The sequence below is a fragment of the Ochotona curzoniae genome, unplaced genomic scaffold (assembly GCF_017591425.1).
Source record: "Ochotona curzoniae isolate NIBS_2020 unplaced genomic scaffold, NIBS_Ocur_1.0 contig_2688, whole genome shotgun sequence".
Taxonomy (NCBI): Eukaryota; Metazoa; Chordata; class Mammalia; order Lagomorpha; family Ochotonidae; genus Ochotona; species Ochotona curzoniae.
Window position 1 is genome coordinate 17244533 of NW_024465553.1, and position 21293 is coordinate 17265825.

General features: G+C 43.9%; 2 protein-coding genes across 6 annotated transcripts in view; one reads left to right on the plus strand and one right to left on the minus strand.

Moving 5' to 3' along the window:
- Positions 1-1001: 1001 nt before the first annotated feature.
- FCF1 (FCF1 rRNA-processing protein) lies at positions 1002-13530 on the minus strand. 2 transcript variants are annotated; one of them, XM_040975282.1, is made up of 8 exons: positions 13457-13530; positions 12785-12852; positions 11793-11864; positions 10824-10972; positions 8420-8492; positions 3806-3893; positions 1619-1713; positions 1002-1202 (listed from the first exon to the last, which is right to left on the minus strand). In XM_040975282.1, the coding sequence occupies exons 1-8, from the start codon at positions 13457-13459 to the stop codon at positions 1154-1156; spliced, it is 597 nt and encodes a 198-aa protein (XP_040831216.1). In that variant the 5' UTR covers positions 13460-13530; the 3' UTR covers positions 1002-1153. The 2 variants fall into 2 exon arrangements, with proteins under 2 accessions (XP_040831216.1, XP_040831217.1); XM_040975283.1 differs by lacking the exon at positions 3806-3893.
- Positions 13531-13567: 37 nt separating this feature from the next.
- AREL1 (apoptosis resistant E3 ubiquitin protein ligase 1) overlaps positions 13568-21293 on the plus strand; it is a 42582-nt gene continuing 34856 nt past the window's right edge. For 2 of the 4 annotated variants that reach the window (XM_040975284.1, XM_040975287.1), the window contains exons 1-2: positions 13568-13810; positions 14281-14426. The gene's annotated coding sequence lies outside the window, so the exon portion shown is untranslated. The remainder of the gene's footprint in view (positions 13811-14280; positions 14427-21293) is intronic. The other 2 variants (XM_040975285.1, XM_040975286.1) reach the window with 2 other exon arrangements.

Sequence of the window (21293 nt, forward strand, 5' to 3'; positions counted from 1 at the left end):
GACGGAGGACAGAACAAATCAATCAACTACCCCAGCCACGTTGGCAGTGAAAATCTGGGCAAACGGAGACTCTACGGTGGACTATGTCAGCCAGTAGATTCTGGAGAGATTTCATTGTGCTGGAAATCATGAGACTGGCAGCAATTCAGAACTGCTGAACTATCATAACCACTTGAGCAGTGACCTCGGAACATACCCCATATCAGGGACCCTGGGATGGGTGAGAGGCTGGGTGGGGCTTCTTCTTATCTCCCTCCAAGCCCCAGGTACAGAAAAAAAAAAATTAAAAAAAGAATGTGGAAACAATGGTCTTACCTGTTTTTCTGTAGCCCTTGACCCTTTGTGCCCTAATCAACTATGTAAAGATTATCAAAATAAAATAATAATTAAAAAACAAAAAGAAGTGAAGAACTGATCTGTCATCTCCCTGTTCAAAATTAATAGTAAAACACACGATTGTTCTCAGGATCACAGCCAAACCCTTGAGCATTCCATGTAACGATCCTTCTCCCCAGAACCTCAGATGTGGGTACTGGTCCCTTCTCCCCCAGGATTTCCCAACGCAAGTCACGAACCTTTTCTGGCAGCTCTCTGCTTAAGCCAAGCACATCCATGCCTATGGCATTCATCCTGCCATCTTTTCTTGACATCGCTTCCCATGCCCCATCTTCTCTCTCTCATTTACAAGGGCAAGCCTCTTTTCATTGTGAACTCAAACAGCATCACCTTTAGCCTTTTCTCTCTCCCCACCCAGCCAAGGATAAAGACTCCATACTGCCCTCATTTACGCATTCACAATTTCCCTGACACTTTCACCTCCATCACTGTTATTTCACCATTTACATGTTACACAGATATGAGTGTGCTGAAGGCAGGACTGTGTATCATTAAGTCTGCAGGATAAACTGAGTCCCATAGATTAGCATAAAACAATGACCATCCAATTATGTAAGCCTTAAGTGGGATATCTATATCAAATAAGACAAAATACCACTTTCAAATCAGCATTAAAAAGTGAGTATATTTAATCATATTGAGTTCATAACACAGCAAATTTGTGAAAAAAATAATAATTCCTTCTACAGCATGTCCAATGAACTAGCAACAGATAAAGTTGGTCGTGTGCAGGTCAGGAAACTTCACCTTGGCAGGATTAGAACCGGGGGGCTCCATAATCATCTGGCATCCGCTCGATGTTGTATCTGAATGGGATGAAAAGATAACAGTGGAGACAAAGGTCCCATGTGAAACCCCCCGCTTACCACATCCAACACTCTCATTGCACTGATGCTGCTTTTGATGATAAGAACACTTTAGAGGGATGTTGGAGTGACTGATTTACAGGGAAATGTCAACTGTAATGTGTTTTCTCTCTCTTTCAAATGAAAAGGAAAAAAATTATATTTTGGGCCAAAAAGATTATCTTGATTTAAATGAATGCTTTATATTTAAAATAATGTATCTGTTTCTGCTTGTAATCTTACTTTAAATGTAACTACACAAACATTTGATTCAGTAACTTCTTTCAAGCAGTTGTTGTATAACTCTAAAACATGAACCAATTTTAACTGACATCAAGCACATACTTCCAATCACTTCCCAAAGGGAAATTTCTTACCTGTGGTTGGAGATGTACATGATAGGAACTCCAGGGATCTTTCGGATTCTTCGTTTAAGGTCCCTGTCAACTGTGGCCACAATGTAACACTTGTGCTGGAAGACACATTCATCCATATTTACACAGAGCTCAGTATGCACCTCAATGAGCAATGCAGAATGGTACAAGCACTGACTGGTCCTTCCCTTCCACTTTCAGAATCAAAGGGAAGGCTTCCATGAATGTCATTCATATTTACAAAAACATACAATAAATTGCCTGGGCTAAATGGAGCCCTAACAATATTATGAGCAAGAACACCAGTTACAAGCTGTGACTAGTTTTCTGTCTCCTGAGTGGAAGGGAATATGTTAGAACGGGAGGTTGGGGATCTTGGTCTTTTGAATCTCAGGCTGGGATGAGGTCTCAGATCTGCAGGTGGCACCGGTAGCCTGCCCGGGAGAAGGAAGCAAGACAAGGATCTCCAGGATCTTAAGCTTGAATCTAGCAGCTCTGAAAGCAGTAACACCTAGCAGTCAGCTGAAGTTATTTTGGGATTGTACTTTGCTTCTTTATAGGCTCCCACTGGATCTTTTTTGTTTGTTTGTTTGTTTTTACTCTTATATCTTTTTATTGGAAAGGCAGATTTTCAGAAAGAAGGAGAGACAAAGAAAGAAAGATCTTTCATCTGCTGGTTTACTCCCCAAAGTCAGGAGTCTCTGCCAGGTATCCTAAGCAGGTGCAGGAGGATGAATGGGAAGTGGCACCCATATGGGATGCTAGTGCTTGTAGGCAGGGAATTAGCCAAGTAAGACATGCACAAGCCTTAATTTGGTCTTAAGTTACAGCATGGTGTAAGGTGTGCTGTGAAAAATTAAGAGAAATTCTGGGCCACCCAAAGGATCAAGTGGCTACAGGGATGGCTGGGATGGTATTATCGTCACCAGATGAAGACGATCACATTTAGCAGAGAGAGGTTCTTACAAGAGCAATCAGTCATAGAAATTGTAGAGTGCTTGACAAGGAAGCCAGCAAGGAAGAATTAAAAAGCTACTTATGGGCCCAGTGCAGAAGCCTAGTGGCTAAAGTCATCATCTTGCATGCCCGGGATTCCAAACAGGTGCCAATTTGTGTTCCGGCTGCTCTGCTTCCCCTCCAGCTCCCTGCTTGTGGCCTGGGAAAGCAGCCAAGGATGGTGCAAAGCCTTGGAAACCTGCACCCGTGTGGGAGACCTGGAAGAAGTTCCTGGCTCCAGATGGGCTTAGCACCAGCTGTTGTGGTCGGAAGATCTTTCTGTCTCTCCTCCCCTCTGACTTTGCAATAAATATAAATATATTAAATAAATAAATAAAACTATAAATATATCTGACTTTGCAATAAAAATAACTAAATTAAAAAAAAAAAGGCTATATATTCCAACTGACATATGACACAGTTCCCTGACAGACGCTGGGGAAGAACTGACACAATTTTGGGGGCAGGCTAGTGGATGCAAAAATTTATTTATTTATTTATATCACAAAGTCAGATATACAGAGAGGAGGAGAGACAGACAGGAAGATCTTCTGTCCGATGATTCACTCCCCGAGTGACTGCAATGGCTGGTGCAGTGCCGATCTGAAGCCAGGAGCCAGGAACTTCCTCTAGATCTCCTGCATGGGTGTAGGGTCCCAAGGCTTTGGGCCGTCCTGGACTGCTTTCCCAGGCCACATGCAGAGAGCTGGATAGGAAGTGGGGTGGCTGGGACTAGAACTGGCGCCTGTAAGGGGTCCCAGTGTGTTCAAGGCAAGGACTTTGGCTGCTAGGCCACTGCACCAGGCACAGAGACAAAATTCTTTACTGAGGAGTAAACGGAAATGGAACCTCATCTCAGATCCAGAGGAAGGTAGAATCTGACACATCTATATTTACTCATAATCCTTTCACAGAAGTTTGTGGAATGAAAGTCAGTAAATGTCCCAAATCACCAACCTAGGAAATACAGGTGTGCTGAGAACTGCAACTCGTGCCTGCTCCCAAGCCTGTGCAAATGCTCTGCAGATTTTCAGTGCATTTCCACCAGTGAAGACACTATGCTCTTACGAAGGGATGCTATAGGTTTTTTTTCTCCCCATTTATTTTCCTAGATGCTTTACTGACTGAACATTCAGGAAATAAATCTACCTATATATGTATACTTTTAAAGTAAACCCAGAGAACTGATGGTACCTGAGTCACTCTCTGGACGAGGCAGTCGTCCGCATAGGTTCCTTTGTGTGAACATGGTAATCGTTCAAATCGCGGATCCTTGGCAATCCTGTAGGATTATAAAAGTGGTTTAAACATTCAAGTAATCCATTTATCTTTCTCTTTGCATGTGAAGCACAAGTAACACTATCTTAGGAGATTTTCAGGTATTGCCTCTGCCACCCTGAAACTCACACTGTAACTGGAAACACAACTTACTCGTAAGGAAAAGAGAATTGTGCATGCTGTTGGCCACTGCATCACCTCAAAATTGAATTATTTTATTTTCACTTTAGAGATAAGAAAGCAGGCTCGAGAGGGTCAATTAATTTACCCAAGGCTACACAGCTGGGAAAAGCCAGGAGTCAAAACATGAAGAACATTAACTGTCACTTTACTTGTAGGAAGTTGTCTCTATACAAATGAATACCTACATAGGCATAAGGGTGGTAATTGCAGCACAATTTCAAAGACTGAAATATTGGGGGCTGGCAAGGTAGCCTAGTGGCTTAAGTCCCCACCTTGCACACACTGGCATCCCATATGGGCGCTGGTTCTAATCCCGGCTACTCCACTTCCCACCTAGCTCCCTGCTTGTGACCTGGGAAAGCAGTAGAGGATGGGCCAAAGCCTTGGAATGCTGCACCTGTGTGGGAGACCTGGAAGGGGCTCCTGGCTCCTGGCTTTGGGTCGGAACAGTTCCAGTAGTTGCAGCCGCTTGGGAAGTGAATCAACAAATGAAAGATAATCCTCTCTGTCTCTCCAACTCTCTGCATATCTGACTTTCCAATAAAAATAAAATAAATTTAAAAAAAAGAAAAAAGACTGAAATATTGGAGACCATCTAAATATCAGCAAGATGAAAGTGAAACATTCTTGTACACTCATCCTATTTTTAAAATTGAAGCAGAGTTGTATATAAGAGGGACCTACTAAATTGTTGAATGAATACAGCAATACATATTGAATATGATCCAATTAATACAGTACAAATCCCTTTCACTGACACTCTTCCTCTAGATTTATCCCCACCTTTTTTTTTAAATATATTTAAAGAGGTAGAAAAAAAATTGTGTTGTGTTTGGTAAAGCTGACCCAGCTCTCCGGAATAGCAGTGAAAGATGACCCAAACGTTTGGGCTTCTGCCACTGATGTCAAACACCCAGATGAAGCTCCTGGCTCTTGGATTTGCCCTGGCACAGCCCTGACCACCTGGGCAATGAACCAACAGATGTAAGATCAGCCATCTGAAAAAGAGTTGGCCAGTCTTCAGGGAAGTCTGAGCTCATCTTCAGGTGGCAGAGACACCAGTGCCAGCTGAGAAGTGGGCATTTCTTCACACAGGTGAGTCCATCACTGAAAGACTTCTGAGCAAAGTGTGGTCTCAGGAAGTCTAAGCAGGCTGTGGCAAGGAGCACGCGCTAGTAGGAAGAGAGAATACTGGCTGAGAAATGTGGTAGGCAACAGTCTAGCAGGGGTGGGGAGTGTCTAGCCCATGCAGCATAGAAGGCCTGTGAAATCATTTGATCTAGTTCTGCCAAAATAACCGCAGGCGGGACTCAAAATCCAGCAAATTTACAGCAGGCTAATTTTTAACTTAATAATTTTGTATGGCCCATGAATGATGTTATAAATATTCAAACTGCTCTTGGCAGGAAAAAAGATTCCCCACTCCTGCCTGGTCTTAGAGCTTTGCTCTGTACATTACCACTTTAGGAACCACTCAGCTCTTCTCTACTAGCTCTCTCTCTTTCTCTCTCTTTTTTCTCTTTGTAAGATTTTCTTTCTTAAATTGGAAAGGCAGATACACAGAGAGAAGGAGGGACAGAGAGAAAGATCATTCATCTGCTGGTTCACTACACAAGTGGACTCAATGGCTGAAACTGAGAAAATCTGAAGCCAGGAGAAAGGAGCTTCCTCTGGGTCTCCCATGAGGGTGCAGGGTCCCAAGGCCATGAGCCATCTTGACTGCTTTCCCAGGCTACAAGCACGGAGCTGGAAGGGAAGTTGAGCTGCTGGGACATGAACCACAGTCCATACAGGATCCCAGCGGATGCAAAGTGAGGATTTTAGGCACTAGGCTATTGTACCGAGCCCTTTTCTACTATTTATTAACAAACCAAAACAAAAAACAAAAACAAAACAAACCAAACCAAAACAAAACAAAAAAATGAACAAACAAGCTAGCAACATTTTTTTTTGTTCACACCTGTCTCCAGTTCTCCAGTTAATATTTCTATTTCTCCTTGCGGCCAAACTACTTCCATCTACTAATACTTTTCAGTATACACTACAACATGATAAAGAAAACATCATATCTCCGTTGGTGTTGCAGAAAGGTCTTTTAGTATTGGGCTTGTGATAAGCTCACAGTCTTTCAAATCTAATTTTCACCTAGAGCAGCTCAAATTTAACAATGGCAACACACATTGTACATTGTTTCCCTTGAAGTGACAGAGTGGATCCCCTGCTGTTCATGTAGGAGAAGTGGCCAGCATTAGGGGCAGCAGTAAGATGCTGCTGGGGCACCTACACCAGAAAGGAGGGCTGGGTTCAGATCCTGGCTTCCCTCCCAAGTCTAGGGTCCTGCTAATGAGCACCTGAGAGACAGGAGCTGATGCCTTAGTACTTGGGTTCCTGCCACCCATGTGGGAAATCTAGACTGAGATCTAGACTTCTGGTTTCAGCCTGGAACAGTTTCAGCTATTACAGGCATTTGCAATAAAACAGCAGAAGGGTCCTGGCATGATAGCATAGTGGTTAAAGTCCTTGCCTTGAATTTGCTGGGATCCCATATGGGCGCTGGTTCTAATCCCAGCAGTTCCACTTCCCATCTAGCTCCCTGCTTGTGGCCTGGGAAAGCAGCCGAAAGACGGCCCAAACCCTTGGGAGCCTGCACCTGCGTGGGAGACCAGGAAAGAAGTTCCTGGCTCCTGGCTTCGGATTGACGCAGCACTAGCCGTTGCGGCCACTTGGGGAGTGAATCATCGGACAGAAGATCTTCCTCTCTGTCTCTCCTCCTCTCTCCATGTCTGACTTTGTGATAAAAATAAATAAATCTTTAAAAAAATTAAAAAAACAACAACAGCAGAAGGGAGACCCCACCCTGCTACTGTCTTTTGCTTTTCAGCCTTTCAAATAACTAAAAACAAAGAATTATTTTAAAAGCCTGCCAAGAGTTGGTAGTAAAGAGTGTAACCAATACAAGAATTGTATGAGTCCGTTGCTTTGATTTGTGCTAAGGCAAGTTTGCAATCAGCATAGGTGCTAACATAGTTACAAAGGCAAGGTCTCTGTGTTACCATGGAAACCATTTTGTGGACTCCCTGCCAAGATCTTTGAGAACTAGGAGGTCAGGTCAGCAGATATTCTTTGAAAACACTGACTGTAATTCCAACAATGCTTCTTGGAGAAATCCAGAAATCTTATTTTAAGATTATTTATCAATTTGAGAGGGAAAGCAATAAAGAAAGAGATGGAGAGAAAGAGAAAATGGGAATATTCTGTTTGCTAGTTTGGTACCCAAATGGCCACAACAGCCAGGTTTGGGCCAAGCTGAAGTCGGGAACTCCATCATGCACACAGGCGGCAAGGGTTCGTGCACTTGGGCCATCCTCCACCCCCTTTTGAGGCTCATCAGTGGGGACCTGAATCAGAAGTGGAGTACCAAGGACTCAAAACTGTGCTGCTGTATGTGGCACAGGTGTCGCAGCAGTAGCTTCCCTCACTGCACCACAGGGCCAGCCCCAAGACTAAACTAAAAATTAAATGCCAATCTGAGTGTGGGATTGTGAAGACATCTAGGGAAGTAACTGACAGTTGAACATAACATAACATCAGTATGACCATGTAATTCAGTTCAGAGCCTCAGTTTAAGGCTTTTTAAAAAAGATTTTATCTTTTTATTAGAAAGACAGACCAGATTTTTGGAGAGGAGAAACAGAGAGAAAGATCTTCCACCAGCTGGTTCACTTCCCAAATGGCTGCGACAATTAGAGCTGAGCCAATCTGAAGCCAGGAGCTTCCTTGAGGTCTCCCACTCGGGTGCAGGGTCCCAAGGGTTTGGGTCATCCTCTACTTGTGCCTTCCCGGCCCATAAGCAAGGAAGTGGAGCAGCTGGGATACTAATCAGTACCTATATGAGATTCTGACGTTTGCAAGGTGAGGATTTAGCCATTGGGCCATCACACTGGGCCCAGTTTAAAACTTTCTAAAAGTGAAATACTTGCTTTGTAAATTTCATAGAGTATTTGAATGCTGCTATACTTCTGATCCAACCCATTCCTTATGACCTGGGAAGGCAATGGAGGATAGCTCAAGTCGCTGAGTGATTATACCCATGTGGGAGACTCAGAAAAAGCTTGTGCCTTATGCCTTTCGGCTGTCCCAGCTCCAGCTGCTGTAGCCAATTGGGAAGTCAACCAATGGATGGAGGTACTCTCTCTGTAAAATCTGCATGTCAAATAAAATAAATAAATCTTTTTATAAAAAGAAAGTAATTGCTCAAGGAATATTTGGACAGTAACCAGAAGAAGGAGAGTCAACAGAATCTTCAATATACACATCTAAGAAAAATCCAGACTGGATCTTCCTTACCTTAGTGCCACTCGATACTTCTGCCCCAATTTTTCAATTTCTGCCATGACACAATCAGTTATACAAGGGATACCTGCCAGGAAAAAACAAACAGATATTAGTAACTCAACCAGTGAAAAAATTCTGTGAAATATATCCTGTTTAGAATCTTTGAAAGACCCAGGAGACTTCTGGAAGGACAAAAGACAAAGAACTAGAGAAGAAACCCCTAGTCAACATTAACAGTAATGGGGGAATTGCTCCAACCCCACACCACAGTTCCCAAAGGTATGTGTCAGCATCTGGGAGAAACAAATTTAAGTTAGATTCTGTTGTTACTTTTATTTTAATTAAATTTTTATTTTTTAAAGACTTGTTCGTTTATCTGTTTTTTAATTAGAAAGTCAGATATACAGAGAGGCAGAAAGACAAGAAGATCTTTAGTTCGATGATTTACTTTCCAAGCAGCTGCAACAGCTGGAACTGTGGGGATCCTAAGCCAAGAGCCAGGAGCCGCTTCTGGGTCTTCCACACAGGTGCAAGGTCTCAAGCCTTTTTGGCCGTCCTCGACTGCTTTCCCAGGCCACAAGCAGGGAGCTGGATGGGAAGTGGAACTGCTGGGATTAGAACCGGTGACCAAATGGGATCCTGGCACATGAAAGACCAAGATTCTGGCCAATAAGCTACAGAACCAGGCCTTTAGTTTTATTTTAAAGCGCTTATTTTGGGCCTGATGTGGTAGTCTAGCAGCTGAAGTCCTCGCCTTTTATGCGGCAGGATCCCAAATGGGTACTGTGGCCAAGCTGCTGTTTGGGTTGGCTGAATCTTCCATCAGCATGCCGGGGTTTGGGTCTTTCCTCCAATTCTGACCCAGCTTCCTGCTGATACACACCCCAGAGGCAGCAAGTATAGGTTCAAGTACTATTACTTCTCTGTCACCCACGTGGGACATTTGGAAATTCTAGCTTCTGGCTAGAATTGGGCATTTGGGGAATTTAGGGAATAAATCAACAGATGGAAGGTATGTCTCTTTGCTTTTCAAATAAATATAAACAAGTAAAATTTCTGTAAGAAGTACTTTATCAATTTTAAAAGGACCTACATGAAAAAATAACTATGTTCTATTTTCTACCCTACCAAGCCTGATCCTCACTGATGACTAGTTTACTACACTCTGCCTCATTTTTCTCAATTGGCGTTATCTTCACAGATAATAAGCATATATAGTAGTTCTTATATATTAATTTTAGCTCCCTGCTTGTGGCCTGGGAAAGCAGTTGAGGATGGCCCAAAGCTTTGGGACCCTGCACCTGTGTGGGAGACCCAGTAGAGGCTCTGGGCTCCTGGCTTCAGATCAACTCAGCTCCAGCTGTTGTGGCTACTTGGGGAGTGAACATCAGGATGGAAGATCTTCCTTTCAGTCTCTCCTTCTCTCTGTATATCTGCCTTTCCATTAAAAACAAATAAATACATCAGCTTTCCTATTTATTCCAAATTTTAAAATATCTAGCATTCTAAAAAGCATTTATTCGTATTGGAAAGAGAGGTTCACAGAGAAAAGGAGAGACATAGAGAAAGATCTTCCATCTGCTGGTTCACTCTGCAAATGGGCTACAATGGGTGGAGCTGATCCAATCTGAAGCCAGAAGCCTCTTCCAGGTCTCCCACACCAGTGCAGGGTCCCAAGGCTTTGGGCCATCTTCTGCTGCTTTCCCAGACCATAACCCAGGAACTAAATGGGAAATGGAGAAGCCAGGACATGCGCTAGTGCCCATATGGGACATTACTGCTTGCAGGTGGAAGATTAGTCAATTGAGCCATTTGCATGCCCCCAAAATCTAACATTCTAAAACAGAAATTTTTCACTATAGGCCCGGCATGGTAGCCTAACAGATGAAAGTCCACGCCTTGCACACACTGGGATGCCATATGGTCTCTGATTCCAATCCCAGTAGCTTTGCTTCCCATCCAGCTCCCTGCTTGTGGCCTGGGAAAGCAGTTGAGTACAGCCCAAGGCCTTGGGACCCTGCACCCGTGTGGGAGACCTGGAAGAGGTTCCGGGCTCCTGGCTTCGGATTACCACAGTTCTATTTGTTGCAGCCATTTGGGGAGTGAATCAACAGATGGAATATCTTCCTCTCTGCTTCTCTTCCTCTCTAATAAAAAAAAAAATCTTAAAAAAATTTTCCCACTTTGTTAAAAATTACTGTCCAGAATGATGGTTAAAGCATTCTGTTTTCTGAACCTTGAGTGCTAGCTATTCCCAGTCAAATATGCATTACTTCAGTTTTCTGAGAATGGTTATTCTCTGGTGACCACTGCAAAGTGAATGGCCAACAATCCTATTAACTAGAACTCCACATCCCTCCTTGCATGCAGATCATTTTGTACAAGTGTTGCACAGATTTGAAAACATAATACTCACACTTGGCATACAGACAATCCATCATTGATTGTACTAAGTCCAGCTTGGCTTTAATGGAAAAGTTGATAAAGTTAGTGTCAACGAGGATGTGGTAAGGTGGGCCCAGTTGTGTGTTATACTGGAAGAATAAGCAGGAAGGGTGCTGTGGGCTGATGGGAAAACAAAAACATAGAGTCAAGCCTACTTGGCACTTTGGAGTTATCAACAAAAACAAAAAAGGAAGTCTCCAGAAAGTCTGCTACACATTAAACTTGTTGGCGCTTATTGGAAGGGAGGAAGATAATGGTATGGCTTAACTTCAGGTTTGTTACCACACCTCACATGAGGTGGATCCACTCCAGGGGCCCTCTAGTGGACACCGTCCAGCAGCTCAGGCTGTGGGAAGGTAGAACAGAGCTAAGGTGGTGAGAACTTGGCTGCAGGTCTGTGCTTCTCACAGGCTCCTGAGATGGCCCATGTGCAGGCAGTGTGGAGAGCAGCCTGCCCCATGTCAGGATCCTGCACTGGACACAGCAGTGTCTGCTTTTCCTCTAACAGCCCGAGATGTCTGGGCTGAACCTGACAGTGACTCTCAGCACTAGTTTATCTGTCGAGTATCCAAAAACAAAACAAAACACAATCCATTTATTTAAAAGCAATAACCTTCATTCTAAACATATATCCTTACTTCTTTTTTAAGGTGTTTATCATGATCAAGACTTTAAAAAGACTCCTGGTAACATAAGAGATTAGCAGTATATTATACTGCTAGGATTTCAGAGGCTATTTCACTGCTCTTTGAAATCCCAAAACCTTCAGTTCGCTGGAAGTGACATATGTCCACCAATACTTCTTTTATTTGCATCATTGTGCCAGGCACACTAATAAAAATTGAGCAGACTGGTTATGGGAAAGCAAGGCTTTTTTTTTTAAGAGGTTTATGGTTTTAGAATGTCTCTTCTAACTTAAGTCAACATTTTGACTACTTACACTTCTCTTTCCTTCAGTGCACTGGGATCTTTCTTCTCCTTCTTCTTAGGTTTTAATCTATCCTTTTCTTTACTGAAATAAAAAAAAACCCACATAGTAGTTATCATCTCATTCTACAATCAAATCTCTGTTTGTTTTCAGTTCACATTTACTTTGTGACTGCTCTATGGCAGCATCAGCGTACACTTTCTGAGCAAATAACCACAGTGCGAAGTCACCAGGAAGCATCAAGCTTAGTTTATAAACCCTGTACTTCAGACTGTCAATGCCTAAACAGAAACTGATGAGATGCATGAACAGATTCTCCCACAGACCTCTTCCCAAGGCTAAACCCTCGAAATGCACCAACATTTAACTGCTGGAAACAAAATACTACAAAATGGAGTGTCATTAAAAACGACATGATCAACTCATTAAGGATAAACTGTGAATCTCTTAAACTCCTCCAAGACCAATCCTTCCTTCCTAACTTTACACCCTTCCCTAGAACAGAGTTAGGGGCCACCTGGCAGCAGGGTCTCAAACACCACTCTTCTTCCACAGCGACCTGGCTTCCTACAGGATTTGTAAAATGGAGAATGTTTCCTATTCTCTTTCAAAAGGAGGCTGGACACAACCAATGCCTAGGGTCTCAGATCTCAGTATCCTTCAACAACGGCTTAAAAAATAAATAAATAAACCCAAGCCAAAGCATATTTCCCTCCACTTGTAAATATAGTACGCAATAATAGCAAGACAAAAACCATCGAGCTCACAACCCTGATAATCCTTAATCATAATAGGATCGACAACCCCAGGGCGGAACAAAGTGGACACTCAAGAAACATTGAATCCCTCGTGTAACCCCTCAGGAATTAAAGGAACACTACCCCACGGTACATAAATCTGAAACAATAACATCCAAAACAAACCCCAAAACCTTTTATTGCTTATTCCCTCCAGTCTCCTGGGTCCCCGGCCATCTACGGACCCCGTTGACCATGGACACTTACAGCCGCTCGTCTCTGAGACTCAGCATTCGCTTCATGGTCGCATACTTCCTCGCTTTCTTCTGCTTCCCCTTGAGACAGAAATAATAAAGTTAAAAACACTGAAAATACCCTGACTTTTATTTATTAAGATTTAATTTTTCTTGCAAAGTTAAATACACAGAACAAAGAAAAGACAGAGAGGAAGATCTTCTGTCTGATGATTCCCCAAGCGGCCGCAACAACCAGGGCTGAACTGATCTGGAGCCAGGAGGCAGGACCTTCCAGGTCTCCCATATGGGTGCAGGGTCCCAAAGCTTTGGGTCGTCTTGGAGTGCTTTCCCAGGCCACAAGCAGGGAGCTAGATGGGAAGTGGGGCTGCCGGGATTAGAACTGGTGCCCATATGTGATCACCGGCATTTCCAAGGCGAGGACTTTAGCCGCGAGACCACCGCGCCAGGCCCCAATACACTGGCTTTTTAAAGGCCCCTTTCTTTTTCCTTGTCCATACTGCCCTTATTCCCCGAAGCACAAGTCCCTTCTCCCCATGTTGTAAGGAGTCACCTGCTCCGCTCGAGGCACTTAAGAAGACCAGAAGGGGCACAAGCAAGGCTGAGGTGGGTGGAATACTGCCTAGCCCCAGTTTGCCTCACTGTGGGGTCTCACAACACTTTTTCCAGGACCCTCCCCTCTCACCATGCTGCCGCCGCGGTCTTGTTTCTTCCGGAATCACCGACAGCGCGATGATTCTACGTCATCGACCACTGTTTCCGGCCGAGGCGAGCCCGGAAGCGGAAAAGCCCCGAGCCGAGCCGGCTCATCTTCCCCAGCAGAATCTTTTACTGAGGGGTTTTTTGGTGGGGGGAAGGGTTGCGGGCTGGTGTTCTTCTCCTGGGTGTCACTGTCACTCTATGGCAGCCCCAGGGCTGGCCCTAGGCCGCGCTGTCAACTTCCCTCGCCCCCGCCCCCGGCTCGGGTAACGTTCCTCTCCAAGCCTGAGGCACAAGAGCTGGCTGCACCTGTGTTCCAGAAGCAGGGAGAACAGACAGGGTAGGGAAATCGGGAGCTTGGGGTTGCCCGGCGGTGTGGGGAGACACGTCCTGCTCCCCCAGGGCTCTGCGTCAAGCCTCTGCCGGCCAGCTAGCCCTGCGGCGTTGGCTGCTCATGGGGCTGGGGACGTCAGGGAGGGCGACTCTGGGCGAGGTGCCACTTTGCTGGCGCGACAGGGGGTCTCCCCTAGAGGGCCCCCGCCTGGCAGGGAGGATGGTGGGGAACGGTTGACCGTTTATTATAAAGGGGAAGGGAGATTGGTGACTACAAAAAGGGGAAGATAATTTTTTTTTAGTACCTTCTTAACCGTTTAAAGAGTGCCTATCCTTTAAGAGTCGGTGGGAAGCCAGAGATGGGTCTTTTAAGGAAGAGGGTGCGCACTCCTCCGTGGATGGGCGAGGTCTGTAAACTTGAAGGACTGGTGTCCCGTACGTGTGACTTACGTGTTCTGTGCTTCACCATCACTTCAGGACCCTCGCTTTACAACCTGGGGAAGCGGCGCCGACACTCTCCTGGTGCTAGAATGCCAGTAGTATTCTCAGATATCAAAACAAAAACGGCTGCGGTTTAACCCTTACCGTGAAGAATAGTGTACTGGTGAACCGGGGCTCCCCAGGTGAGGAGAAGGCGTACCTTCCTTCTTGGCTCTCACAAGCAGCATGGGTTGGCCGGCGTGTCCGGTGGTGGTAGCCCTCAAGTACCTTCTGGAGTGTTCGGTGCAGGGTGGTTTTCTGGTGTTGGTCTGGGGATAGACAGTATTCTTTCTGTTTCTCGTTGAGGCATGCGTTCAGAATGCTTTACTTCACCTTCCAGAAGGTTTTAGGTTTTTGATGTTGAGCTAATGTTAGAGGTGAGGCTCTGCTGTGATTGAAGGGGCATCTCTCTGCTAGACTGTATTTCATGAACAGGGCCAGAACAGCCACTTTTCTGCCTGCGTTTGACCTTTTGGCAAATAGACATACATACATACATACATACATATGTATTTTTGCAACAGTGGTCAGATTTTTCTTTTCTAACAGTAAAGGGGTTGTATAAAGGTTCAGAGGGAATCTTGTGTGCATTTAAGTAGTAATTTGCATGTAAATTGCTTCAGCCCAGGCCCAGCCCTGGCTGGTTGACCAGCCATTGTGGCTGTTGGGATAGTAAACTAGCCAATGGAAGATCTCTCTCTTTTCTGTGAGTCTGCTGTTCAGATAAATAAATCCTTAAAAAAAAATTAAGACACTCCTTTGAGAATGTGTATTTTGTAATCCATGAACAGTAACATTATTTTTAAAGGTTGTAGAAATTTCTGTTCTGAGAATTTTCTGATTTCCTTGAGCGTTAATACTTCGTGAGGATTAAGTGAGTGTAACAACAGCATGCAGATCAGAAAATACTTATAGAAATAGGTTCAGTTGTATTGTAATGCATTGCAGTCTAGCGTTTTTGGTAGCCTGGAATTAAAGCAGTAGGATACTCTATTGCGTTCGTTGAGATAGGGATTGGGGCGGTTGTGTTGACTTGTATTGAATGGGAGTAGAAAGCAAATGCTTTAGGATACATGCTTGCGAAAAAAAGATTATTTTAGTACTTCTCATGAAGAAGGAAAATAAAAGCCAGGAGAATTGTGTTCTGCTCTCCTGCACACTTACAGATAAAGAATCTCAAAGCATCTGGCCCGGAAATCATCTGCACTCTGATCCATCTACGTTATCATTGAAGCTGACAGCACTTTCTAAATTGTGGATAATGAAAGCTTCCTTAAAGAACGCCTTGTATTTCAGTATTAGAAAATTTTAGGTAGATCCGCTTTTGCAGCTGTCATGGAACAAGTATAATTTATTTTCTTTCAAGTTAGAGTTTTTACATTTATTTTTATATATCATGACACCCCACTCCCCGCACCAATAAACATTGGTTGCTGTTAAATGTTGTTTGGTAATTGTGGTAGCTTTGGGTCTTGAGATTGAATTAGCTTGTAAGGGGACATCAGAGAGAGAGATTGCATTGGCATGTTTGTTCATTCAGAAAGCTTTTCCTGAGGGCCATTCTGTCCTAGAAAATGTGCTAGATATTCTATAAGACTTCAGTCCTGTGGTGCAGAAAAGATGGGTGAAGAGATCAATTATGGCAGGAAGTTGAATTAAGGAATATAAATTGAAATTTTTGAGAGAATTACTCTACCAATCCACCTTTCTGGAAGTGGTCTCAGGTTAGAGTACTGTTGTATAATACTTAGTTAATATGTCAATATGCATATGGTAGATGCTGTGGTATGAACAGATTCTGATATATTCTTTTTCTTTTTTTTTTTTTAAAGATTTGATTGTTTTTTTTTGAAAGATAGAGAAGTAGAGACAGATACATCTTCCATTTGTTGCATCACCCTCCAAATGGCCGCAATGGCCAGAGCTGAGCTGATCTGAAGTCAGGAGCTTCTTCCAGATTTCCCTTTGTGGATACAGGGGCCCAAGAAACTCGAGCCATCCCGCACTACTTTCTTAGACCATAAGCAGTGAGCTAAATTAGAAGTAGAGCAGCCAGAAACAAGAGCTGGTTCTTACACAGGATGCTTGTCAGGGGTGTAGGTGGATGATTAGACTACTGTGCCACTTGCTGGCTCTGACTCATGTTATTTTAACCCTTTTCTTGTTCACTTTGGTAAGCTCTAATCCAAAGATCCTTGCTAGTGTATGTAGTGAAGCTATTAAAAAGAGAAAGTAATTAGGACTTCCCAGTCTAGTTTTTCATGTCTTGAGGAAACAGAAACCCAACTGGGTTATGGAGATAGTTTGTAGAAAAGGGATTGAAGGGAATTTGAAAGAAGTTTTAGCCCAGCACCAACTAATGAATTGAGACAGTGATTATGGCACTGTGGTTAGAATCCCAAGGGATGGGCCTACCGCAGTAGCTAAGTGGCTAAATCCTCACCTTGCAAGAGCCAGGATCTCATATGCATGCAGGCTCATGTCCTGGCTGCTCCACTTTCCATACAGCTCCCTGCTTGTGGCCTGGGAAAACAGTAAAGGATGGCCCAAAATCTTGGGACCCTCTACCCCTGAAAGACTCAGAAGAAGCTCCTGTCTCCTGGCTTCAGATCAGCTCAGCTCTGGCTGTTGTGATTGCTTGGGGAGTGAACAGATGGAAGATCTTTGTTTCTCCTTTCTGTAAATCTGCCTTTCCAATAAAAATAAATCTTAAAAAAAAATCCCAAGGGAGAGTGAGAATATAGATTTGGGAACCATGTACAAATTAAAAATTACTGTCTAATGGTTTTGAATTTCTAGAACATTGGAAAGACTTCCCAGTGTTTCTGTATACCTTTCCCCCAGCTTCTTCTGTGCTAGCTTCTTACATAACCATGATTCACTTGTCATATTTAAGAAATTAATGTTGATGTAATGCTGTTAGCTAAAGTACAGCCCTCATATGCATTTCACTGATTTTTTTCATTGATCTCCTTTTTCTGTCCTAAGATCCAGTTCAGAATAGCACATGGCATTTAGACGTGTGGAATTCTGATAAATAGGTCGAGGCTTCAGTGAGTACCTTTTTGGTGCTCTGTATGTGGTCCAGTTATCTCCTCCGACCCATGCTGAAGAGTGGAAGTTGTTGGCCGTGAGGATGAAGAACTGCCTAGATGGTTTTGTATCCCTTGATTCCCAGAGTGCTGCTGAGTACACGCAGGAATGTGGCATGATGCCCCTGAGAAGCTAAAAGCCAGTCCTGCATGAGGCCCCCTCCTGAGCTCCAGTAGCACCGGTGCCCATCTTGGAGCGTTCATTATGTAAGACAAGAATGGATTGGATACTTGTCAGTCTTAGCTAACTTGTATGGTTCTAGAGCACTGAGGGCTGTTTTACTCATTTTAGAATCCCCAAGGGCCAGCATATTGCTTGGTATGCAGAAGGTTCTCAGTGCACTTTTGAAGAAATTCATAAATCCTCGTGTATGTGTGTTTTAAGATTTATTTGAAAGGCAAATGGTAGTGGAAAGAGATCAGTGTTCTTCCACTGGTTCATTCCCCAGATGGCTGAGTGAGGGGCTGGGCCAGGCTGAAGCCAGAAGGCCAGAACTCCGTCTGCATCTCCCACATGACTGGCAGGGGCCCAAGCAGTTGGGCCATCTTCTACTGCTTTCCCAGGTGCATTTACACAGGGAGCTGGATCAGAAGTGAAGCATCCGGGATTCAAATTATTATTCCTGTGGGTGCTGGCGGTGCAGGTGGCAACTTAACTTGCTGGCCTCAATAAATTTTTGCTTCATTTCATTGATTGGTTTAAAAATTTTTTCACTTGACCTAACAATTATCTATTTGAAGTTAAGCCATTTCTGATTGTCATTTCTGTGACTATGACTAAGTTTCTCTTCTTGTAATATTAAATGCAGAACTATTCAATGTCTATTTAAAGTTGTTCTTCATTTCAGCTACATCAATAATCCATTTTATTTAAGGTAAGAGAATTGGAAGCAATGGATTATAGTAACCATAGAAAATTTTGTTGGCTTTTAAGTCTGTGAGTGACAATTCTAGTTCATCCCACTGGGCTGAAGGTCTGGCCTTTTGCCTGTCACTTCATGCACAGTTAATGAAATAACAACTTTCTAGACTTATTGAGGGAGACGGCCTGTCAGATTCAGCGAATTTGTTTAAAAATCTTAATAGCCAAAACTCAGTTCCCAGAGTCACCTAAGCATAAACGCTGCCATGGGATGGGGACATGGGGGCCTGTCCTAGTTCTGCGGGTCAGCATGTAGAGTCCATTTTACTACAGAAAAAACACCAGGATAAGAGGGAGGAGTAAATTGAAGCTAGTATTGTTTTTAAATACTTGAACAAAAATGAATAGAGCTTTATGAATTTGTTGTTTAGATACCATCCTTAATCTTTCTGACTTGGGACTGTTGCAGTGGCTCAATTGACTGGTCCTCTGCCTGCAAGCACTGGTGTCTACTGGGCACCGGTTTGTGTTCTAGCTGCTCCACTTCCTATCCAGCTCCCTCCTTATGACCTGGGAAAGCAGTGGAAGATGACCCTAAATTTTGGGACCCTGCACTCTTGTGGGAGACCCAAGGGAAGCTCCTGATTCTTGGCTTTGAACCAACTCAGCTCCAACCATAGTGACCATTTGGAGAATGAACCAGTAGATGGAAGAGCTTTTTCTTCTTCTCTCGCTTTCTCTCCTTCTCTGTAATTCTGCCTTTCTAGTAAAAATCTTTAAAAAAAAAAATCTGTCTGAGCTAAGCTAGGTTTCATGAAGACTGACTTGGTGACACATACATTGGATGAATGTTTAGAGGGAATACCAGGGGAAATATAAATTCTAGCGGAAGGAATAGAATTGTGCTTTAAACTTATTTAATGTCTACATAACTGGCAGTTACTACTTATGCTTTTTTTTTTTTTTTTTTTTTTTAAAGATTTATTTTTATTATTTTTTATTGGAAAGGCGGATATACAGAGAGGAGAGACAGAGAAGAAGATCTTCCATCCGATGATTCACTCCCCAAGTGAGCCGCAACGGGCCGATACTATGCCGATCCGAAGCCAGGAGCCTCTTCCGGGTCTCCCACGCGGGTGCAGGGTCCCAAAGCTTTGGGCCGTCCTCAACTGCTTTCCCAGGCCACAGGCAGGGAGCTGGAAGGGAAGCGGGGCTGCCGGGATTAGAACCGGCGCCCATATGGGATCCCGGGCGTGCAAGGCGAGGACTTAACCACTTGCGCCACCGCGCCGGGCCCTACTTATGCTTTTTTAAAGGATTTTTTTAAAGATTTATTTATTTTTGTTACAAAGTCAGATATATATATACAGGAGAAGAGACAGAGAGGAAGATCTTCTGTCTGATGTTTCACTCCCCTAGTGAGCGCAATGGCTGGTCCTGTGCCGATCTGGAGCCAGGAGCCAGGAACTTCCTCCAGGTCTCTCACACAGGTACAGGATCCCAAAGCCTTGAACCATCCTCTGCTGCTTTCCCAGGCCACAAGCAGGGAGGTGGAAGGGAAGCAGGATTAGAACTGGCACCCATATGTAATCCCAGTGGATGTAAAACGAGGACTTAGCCACTATGCTAACTCTCCAGGCCTGGGTTTATTCATTTTTAAGGAATCGGTTTCATTGTCTCCACTTTCTTCACTCTCCAAAGCAGAGTCATCTTTCTATTTTTTTAAGATTTATTTATTTTTATTGGAAAGTCAGGTATACAGACAGGAAAAGAGACAGAGAGATCTTCCATGATCCAATGATCCAATGATTCACTCCCCAAGTGAGCGCAACAGCTGATGCAATGCCGATCTGAAGCCAAGAGCCAGGAACTTCTTCCAGGTCTCCCATAGGGGTGCAGAGTCCCAAGGCTTTGGGCCATCCTCGACTGCTTTCCCAGGCCACAAGCAGGGAGCTGGGGGGGGAAGTGGAGCTGCTGGGATTAGAACCGGCATCCATATGGGATCCCAGTGCGTTTAAAGCGAGGACTTTAGCCGCTAGGCCATGCCGCCGGGCCCCAGAGTCATCTTTGTCCTCTTTTTGTCCTCCACATTTTGTTTATGCCTCCTGTATGAATAAACAATTTCCTGTCTCCATGTTCCGCCAAGATCATCAAGGTTAGGAGAGCACTTGTCTTATCTACCCTTGTGACTTTAGCATTTGGTACACAGCCTGTCATACAGCAGATGCTTAAGCAATATGAAACGTGCAGAATGAGTGATGTAAAAGAACCTAAACATGTTGGTAGTCTAAATTATAAAATATAATGCAATAGAAAGTTTTAGCAAATGAATTTAGGCAGAAAACAGAATAAATAAGAAAACCTTGAGTTGTGGAAACAGCAGAAAAATGTTAAGATGTGAGAATGGGCAGTTGTTTGGCCTGTTAAGATGCTTGTTAGGGTGTTGGGATGTCCTTGCCCTACTTTAGAGAGTTTGGCTTGGACTCCCAGCTCCGAACTCCACCTTACCTGTGCAGCAGCAGGTGATTGCTTAAGCACTTGGGTTCCTGCCATTCCTGTGAGTCCAAATTGGGTTCCTGGCTGCTGGCTTTAACTCCCCCTGGCCATTGCAAGCATTTGGGAAGTGAACCATAGATAGGAGTGGTGATATTGCAGGTGGTAGTAGCTTTACCTGTTATAACACTGGGCTCACCCCGTGTTTGTTTTAACATAAAAATATTTGCATCTCCCTATTCTCTGTTAGTAAAACAGGTATTTCAGGAACATTTGTCCTTTATCCTCTGGCTCTAGCACATTCATGCCGGAGTGCCCAAACCTGGGAAGCAAGGAAAGGGGTTAGAGTTTGATATGGCAACATGTTAGCATTTTGTGATTTGGGGGCTTGCCAGCTCAGGAATATTGTGTTGTGGAACCAAGGAGAGTGAGCTCATCTTGTTCTGGCCATTTCTGGAATGCTACAGTCAGTTGGAGGCACCTCATTACTGGATTGCTGGGGACTGGCTGGACAGAGTTCACAGAAGACCTGCAGAAATGAGTAAGAGACTGAAGGGGCTGGA